We start from the raw sequence: 7,814 nt of genomic DNA on the forward strand, positions 1-7,814 counted from the left end.
AGGCGGGATTTATGGGTGAACGCTCTACCACAGACCAGGTGTTCGCCATACGTCAGGTGACGCGTCAGGTATTGCAGAAATGCCGCGAATACAACGTGCCCACACATCATCTATTTATCGACTTCAAAGCCGCATATGATACAATCGATCGGGACCAGCTATGGCAGCTAATGCACGAAAACGGATTTCCGGATAAACTGGTAGGCGACGATGGATCGGGTGATGTGCGTAGTTCGAGTTTTAGGGGCATTCTCCCTTCGAAACCCGTAGAGGGTTACGGCAAGGTGATGGTCTTTCGTGTCTGCTGTTCAACATCGCTTTGGAGGGAGTAATACGAAGGCCAGGGATTGACACGAGTGGTACGATTTTCACGAAGTCCGTCCAGTTATTTGGTTTCGCCGACGACATTGATATCATGGCACGTAACTTTGAGAGGATGGAGGAAGCCTACATCAGACTGAAAAGCGAAGCTAAACGGATTGGACTAGTCATCAACACGTCGAAGACGAAGTACATGATAGGAAGAGGCTCAAGAGAGGTCAATGTGAGCCACCCACCACGAGTTTCTATCGGTGGTGACGAAATCGAGGTGGTTGAAGAATTCGTGTACTTGGGCTCACTGGTGACCGCCGATAACAATACCAGCAGAGAAATTCGGAGACGCATAGTGGCTGGAAATCGTACGTACTTTGGACTCCGCAAGACGCTTCGATCGAATAGAGTTCGCCGCCGTACCAAACTGACTATCTACAAAACGCTTATAAGACCGGTAGTTCTCTACGGACACGAGACCTGGACGATGCTCGTGGAGGACCAACGCGCACTGGGAGTTTTCGAAAGGAAAGTGTTGCGTACCATCTATGGTGGGTTGCAGATGGCGGACGGTACGTGGAGGAGGCGAATGAACCACGAGCTGCATCAGCTGTTGGGAGAACCATCCATCGTTCACACCGCGAAAATCGGAAGACTGCGGTGGGCCGGGCACGTAGCCAGAATGTCGGACAGTAATCCGGTGAAAATGGTTCTCGACAACGATCCGACGGGAACAAGAAGGCGAGGTGCACAGCGGGCAAGGTGGATCGATCAGGTGGAGGACGACTTGCGGACCCTCCGCAGACTGCGTGGTTGGCGAAGTGCAGCCATGGACCGAGCTGAATGGAGAAGTCTTTTATGTGCAGCACAGGCCACTCCGGCCTTAGTCTGATGATAAATAAATATAGAGCGATGCAAATCACTCCGCTTCAATCCATCTGAGGTCACAAATGAGGTTGACACTTCATCTGCAATACTTGGTTTTAAGGTTTCCACAATCGCCCAAGCGGATATTCTTATGGAAAGCGGTCCGAACCATCTTCTAAACTAATAACATCTTTAGCGTCCAATTCTTTTCAATTGCATTCCGACTGCCTGATATGAGTCCGAAAGATACAGAGGCACATTATCTATGACAGATACAAATAAAAGTAATACCAAATGAAAGCTTTATGACTACTCAGGTTTGGGTCATCGTGATTATATTTGTCTTAAACTGTTTCACTGATCGTTCAACAACAACTGACTAAACAGATTATTCACATCGTTATACTTGACCTGTTCATCATCGTTCTTAACGTCATCTGGTTCTGCATCCTCCAAACAGTCATTAACAACCACCTGCTTCGGTTGTTTCTTCTTCCGTTGCAACGATCGTTTCGGATTCTGTTGAATGGCCACCATAGGTAGGTGGTCTTCCAATTGCGGCACAAATTTCACCAACCAACCGTACAACATTCGGTGGATTTCGAACGACGCCCCCGAGTAGCGATACACCGTTCCCTTGATGTACTCCAGGGGGTCCTTTCGCAATCTCAGTGTTTGGAAGAGATTGTGAACGAACAGCCCGTTGTAGTGTTCGTGTATACGAATCGGCTCCAATGGGGCACCCAACAGGGCATTCAGGGTGAATAGATTCAAAACGACGGCTTGCAGTTGAGCAAAGACGTGTACAGTGGGCCGATCCAGTTCAGCATGCTTCCGCAGATGACGGTCGTTGATCGAAAAATGTGGCACCATGTACTCGTAAGTTAATATGGCCTCTGGTTTGGTTATTAAACCTGACAGCATTTTGAATTGTGTTTTAGATGGTTGGTCTACACTAGGAGGGTTTGTTTTTTTGAACGATTGCCGTTGGCTTTCGAGGAAGACTTTTTGATTCTTTTGGAAAAGTGTGACATCACGTGATTTGTTCGGGAGACGTTTGTCCAATACTTGCAACTGAATTAGGGAAATGATCAGTGCGTGCAGGTGGATTGCAGTAACAGCCTTTTCTTTTGTTGCCCAGTACACTAAACTGAGGAAATATAATTGCATATTGTTAGGAAGTGAAGTAACTTCTATAAATAAGTCGTTACAGTTGACGAAATCTCGGAATGCAACTTTCAGGAGAGGCAGATTTTTCGGCTTGTTTGGGTTAAAATTTACATCCTCCGGAAATTTAACATTTTCAAACTTTAACCATCGAAACTGGGCCACTCTTTCGCACCTTGTAAGATAACGAAAGCTGGAAGCCTTCTGAGAAATTTTCAGTAAAGCGAAAATATATCGCAACAAGTCGTAGCATAGCTCATTGCTATCCGGTTGATTGATGTTCTCCATCTGCGGATAGTTGATGTACAGATTCGAATGGTACAAATCTACGACAAATCGCGGTGTGAGCGCTGCATGATAGATTTTCAACAGCCAAGGTTCCCAGTTGAAACTGCGATCTACTACAGAAGAGTCATCATCGTTTTCTTTTTCACTAGGTTCGTCGTCCTCTGAGAGTTCTTCTTCTGCGGCCTGCAACAGAAACAAATTTGTTAGATAACTTAGCAAGGCGATGAAATCGAAGGACAAAGATGGTTTTTTGTTTACCTCGCTTTCACTATCACCTTCTTCAGTGGCCTCATCATTCAAGTCCTCCAATTCCTTTGTAGCAGATTCCTCGTCGTCTTTTTCTGCTAAGTACTCTAGAAATTTATCCGCTCCATTTTCCACCTTTTCATTGCTTTCCTCCACGAACCCAAAGTACTCGTACGAAATGCATTCTTCACAATTATATCCGTACATTGCACCCTCCAGTTGACGCATCAGCGCGCCACGGTGCTTCTCCTGCACCTGATTAAGGATCGTCGTTGTAGCGGACTTTACTGTATGATGTTTTAACCACTTCAGAATCGCAACAATTCTCCGCTGGTGAACTGCCACCTTTCGGCTGACCTTGCCAACCTTCATTGAAGCGTAGAACTTGCGTAATATGCTGCGACTGATGTAGTCGTTACCCAGCAAGGCAGCAAACAGGGGAAGCATTTCCGATTTCAATTCCTGCTCCACTCCAATAAGGTTTTCGATCGTGTACATCGAGCAGTCCAGGTAAGAATAAGAATATTGCGCCTTAGCTGCTTCGATTGGACCTTCTTCTGTGCTTGCCAACACACGCTTCTTTGCATTTTTCCCACGTAATCGTCTAATCCATTGTATTTCATATTTTTCATCGTTTTCGATGACCTTACGGTAGATCCTATGGCTTAGCGTAACATATGGTATGTACTTGACATTGTGGATATAAAAATCACTATCATAACTCAATACGGGGCAATCCAGCTTCCGGGCCAATATAGCCACTTCATTATCCGCCTCGAACAAGCACCGCATGAAGGAAACTTTGGCTGCCCTCATCGCATCTATGAACACCTCCCGAAGTAGCAGCGGAATTACCATTTTAGACGACCTGGGTCTTTCATGTTTGACGATCTGAATCCTCCCTAACATACGACTACGAACTGTCTTCAGCTTGCACTGTTCGTAGCCACCGTCCAACAGAACCCATGGCTGGATGTTACAGATTCGGAGCACCGCAAAGAATTCAACCACCGTCCGAAAATAGTGATCGTAGTTACCTCCAAAAGCGCTCATCCCCTGCATCGAGTGCAGATATAACTGGATGCACAGATTGTCCCCATCGATTACCAAATCCGTGTCATGTAGTTCGTATGGATGCAGAAAACGTTGAGCATTGGCGGCAATGTACGTCGTTAAACCGCGAACACCCATCGTCGCACAATTGCAGCTGGGTGAAAACTGAAATGGACAACAGTTACTAGAGAATTTATTATTTGCTATATTTACCAATTGATAAGAACAAAATCAAAACTTTATAATCTATAATTACAGGAATAACTACATGCGGGAGCTTGCGGTGAATCGAAGATTTCGAACGTGCAAATAAAATTTCCAAAATAACTTTGACAACTGTCAGTAATCATCATCATTCTTCAATCAAGAGTAATCATGATAAAAATATACACGTTCGATTCATGTTTTTCGGAATATGGATGATTTCAATCGGCTTACACCATCAACTCTAGTGGATTTCACATCGCTGAGATGTTCTTCTCACACGCAGTTCAAATGTCAATGTTTATGTCGTATTCCATACTTGTTACACCACGAATTGATGTGCATAACAACGGATACTCATAACAAATACAAATTTGACCCATGTGTTTCAAAATGTATAAATTTCAATCAGCTTACACCATGGAATCTAATGCATTTCATATCACTGAGATGTTTTTCACAAACTCATTTCAAATGACAATGTTTAAAGCAAATTCCATACTTGATACACCGCGATCTCATATATTTATCTAACAAATGTTATGAATTGATTCAAACAAACTTGAGTAGGCATTCGAACACATCTAATTGTGTCACTCTTTCGAAGAGAAAGCACATGTTTCGTACAAACTAACTTTTTTCAGCTAATATTTTGCAGTAATTTATTTTTTTCCAAAAATTCTGGTTAAAAACAAGAAAACTAATTGAATTAATTCGAGACACTGCAGTAGACAACATGTAGATAACGAAATACACAGGTGATTGAATTTGATAGCACTTAATTATGTTATGACAATAAGTAAAGCCATTTAACCAAAAAGCTCCAAATTACTTTCTTATCAAGAATAATCTATTTGATTATTTATGAAAAAGTTCTTATATTTAGCATTTGTCTATCTTAGTCCATAGAGAGAAACATCGGATTAGAAAATGTGTTTCTATTGACAGAGGTAAGCTGATTATACTTTCTCCTTGAAAAATATTTGTAAAACCGTGCTCATGAAAAATATTCTCCTTTTCGTATAAACAACCAAAGTTTGGCATAGTCGAGTACACCAATATCGCAGCAAGAGCATTTTTTAAGAACCCTTGTGGCAGCAGTTCGATAAGTTCTCGGAACATCGAACAATTCAATTATCAGAAGCTAACCAATACAATAAACATAATAAATACCAGGTAAGTTATTCGGGAAACATGACTTTACAAAATGCCATACTCTATTATGTCAATAACATAAATATTTTCCTTCCCTAACATTTGTGTAACAGAATGCCTCATCAAAATGTTTAATTCCTTCGAAGAGACATGCAAACCGAAAAGCTGGAATCAACATGTCATGGCCAGCAGATACTTCTTGGCATTGTGGATGACAATTGAAGACTTCTTTTGGAATCGGTCGTAGGACAGAAGTGAAGGTTGTTTGATCCACTGAAGATGGAGACAGCAAGGATCGGTTCGAGTGTCCGTTGTAAATATGCCAACGACAATGACACCTGCGAAGACATTTTATACATTTGTACAAAATTTGTTTTTATTTCATTTCATTCGTCCGGAATTCGATTTACGTTAAAGAATTGAAAACCAATGAAAGATTGTTTTTTTATACACCTCCACCGTTGATTCGTTGGAAGTTTTAGCAAAACAATGCTTTTTAAATTTGGTTTCGATCCTATGACGGAAATCGGACTCCGGGCGGAAATTGCATTCTTGTAGCTTGTATCATTGTAAATATATGAAATATATGTAATATATGAAAGAAAACACGAAATTCATTAATTAACCAATAAAATTCAACACGATTATACATCAAAGTCATTAAGAAAACAAGCGAACATGTCAAGCCGTTCAATCCAAATCGATTTGTTTTACACGTTAATACCGTGTGGATGTTTCATGAACGGATGATGAGTTTCGATTGAGCGAAGTCGTAAGTTTTACACATGACATTGATTTGCTTTGACAATTTGCGCAAATGTATGTGTAAAGCACACGGTCCTCTTGTGTATTTTTTTTATAGTGTATCGTTTGCTCTGCGTGACATTGGGCGATCTCGGCAACAATTAAAACTGCATGAATAAAATATTCATGCAGTTTTACACGGAACCGCAAAACAGATTGCGCGACAATAGGCCTTTTCATGAGACGTTTCAAATCTCGAGCAACATATGAGGGCCGAGAAACCAACAAAGCTGAACCGAGAAAAATGAGGTTCAAATTTTCTATGACTAATTTAATTCATTTATTGAAGTAGAAACTCATTTCATTGCCAAAACCATGTCAATACTATACGTAAATGGTTATTTTATAACAGCAGATCAAGATTAAATGAAAAACCATTCGAAATCTACAAAATTTCAGCTAAAACAAAAATCGCGCCGTTTACTCGCATCATCAGCAACACGTCTGGTTTTTAAGCCGTTTGCTCAAAGCTGCTAACACCTTCGGATTTGTTTAGATTTGTTAGCCAGAGCAGTTCTGCTATGCGATATATCGAGAACCTAGTAAGAATATACATTTTAAAATAACTTGAAGCTAGTTTTTCTAAATAAACAATACAAAGTGAACGGCCTAAACACCAAAGCAAACATTCCGCATGGTAGTTGAGGGCGCCAACAAAGGACTTAAAAACTACTATGGTACAAATGGTTCATGAGACGTTCACTCAAAATAGCAATTAATGTGTTTCTAAAGAGATATCAAGTACGGAGTTTTAACTATCATGAAGAATAATTTACAAAGCAATCGTTCATGCCAGAAAATCTAAAATCATGGTTTTGGTTTATAAGCCGTAATCATATGTTACGCGAGAAATCAGCTGATTTTTCCGTCAATTGACAGTTTTTCTATGGAAGTGACAGCTTCGGGTTTGCGTGGCCTGTTCAGCGGTTGTAAATAATTTTAGTCTCGGCAGTGTCACATTAAAAGGCCTATTGCTCGTATCCAACATTTTACGAAGGCCAATGGCCGCCACAATCAAGCTCACTTTTTGGTAGGGTGGAAGCAGTTTGAAGCTTGGGTTGTGTCGTCTGACACAAAACGATAAGTTTCCAACATCATGATGATTAATTCATGATGATGATGATCGCTATACGATGTCAAACCAGAGTCTATTATATACACGGATAAATATAAATATTCTAAATAGCTTAAACTTTAATCTAAAACCATATTCAGTCTATCCACTCATTCCAATGATTATTTTTAAGGTAAGCTTTTCAATGCTTAATCTGCGTTTAATCATTTGGAATGCTTATTTCCTTTTAAATATATGCGAGGCTTCTTTTTTGACAGGTTTGTTGTTCCAAGATAGAAATAAAAACAAAAATCAAGCGGGATGAAAAACGTAAAATACCAGAAGCAAAAAATTGTTCCTTTAAAAAAGAATTGTAGTTATAAACGGGGGTAATTTCGGTTCGATTTTTAGCAGTCTTATCACGGACTAATTGTAACTTGGGTACTTGCTCACATGCTGCTTGGGTATAATATATGGAAAAACCAATTGTGTTTTCGGGATTGCCAAGAGGAACGCCAAAAATTTCTGTAACCCGGAATATCCCGAAAAGATGGTACATCCCACAAAAAAGATGCCAAAATCCGCAAAAGATATGCGGTCATGTTTTTTTTTCAGATTTGCCGTCTTTTTCGACATTCTTCGGTTTGGGAAATTTCTGTCGTTC

The 7,814-nt window shown here is 40.6% G+C and overlaps 1 protein-coding gene and 1 long non-coding RNA gene across 6 annotated transcripts; one reads left to right on the forward strand and one right to left on the reverse strand.

Moving 5' to 3' along the window:
* Nucleotides 1-1,481: 1,481 nt before the first annotated feature.
* LOC134213408 (protein asteroid) lies at nt 1,482-4,301 on the reverse strand. Of its 5 annotated transcripts, none has more exons than XM_062692444.1 (3): nt 4,190-4,301; nt 2,893-4,098; nt 1,482-2,817 (listed from the first exon to the last, which is right to left on the reverse strand). In XM_062692444.1, the coding sequence occupies exons 2-3, from the start codon at nt 4,069-4,071 to the stop codon at nt 1,534-1,536; spliced, it is 2,463 nt and encodes an 820-aa protein (XP_062548428.1). In that variant the 5' UTR covers nt 4,072-4,098; nt 4,190-4,301; the 3' UTR covers nt 1,482-1,533. The 5 variants fall into 5 exon arrangements, with proteins under 5 accessions (XP_062548428.1, XP_062548431.1, XP_062548429.1 ...); XM_062692447.1 differs by having other exon boundaries at nt 4,202-4,270; XM_062692445.1 differs by having other exon boundaries at nt 2,893-4,117; nt 4,190-4,262.
* A 206-nt stretch (nt 4,302-4,507) lies between these two features.
* LOC134213409 (uncharacterized) lies at nt 4,508-6,109 on the forward strand. The gene is made up of 3 exons (XR_009979454.1): nt 4,508-5,087; nt 5,174-5,313; nt 5,406-6,109. It is a non-coding gene; the product is annotated as an uncharacterized LOC134213409 (long non-coding RNA).
* The last annotated feature ends 1,705 nt before the right edge of the window (nt 6,110-7,814 follow it).

This window comes from Armigeres subalbatus, chromosome 2, assembly GCF_024139115.2.
Source record: "Armigeres subalbatus isolate Guangzhou_Male chromosome 2, GZ_Asu_2, whole genome shotgun sequence".
Classification (NCBI taxonomy): domain Eukaryota; kingdom Metazoa; phylum Arthropoda; class Insecta; order Diptera; family Culicidae; genus Armigeres; species Armigeres subalbatus.

Excerpts from the sequence above, each read along its gene's own strand:
- LOC134213408 (XM_062692444.1), bottom strand. The coding sequence starts at position 4,071 with ATGGGTGTTCGCGGTTTAACGACGTACATTGCCGCCAATGCTCAACGT. Across the intron at positions 2,818-2,892 it reads AAGGTGATAGTGAAAGCGAG|GCCGCAGAAGAAGAACTCTC; the intron begins GTAAACAAAAAA and ends TTTCTGTTGCAG.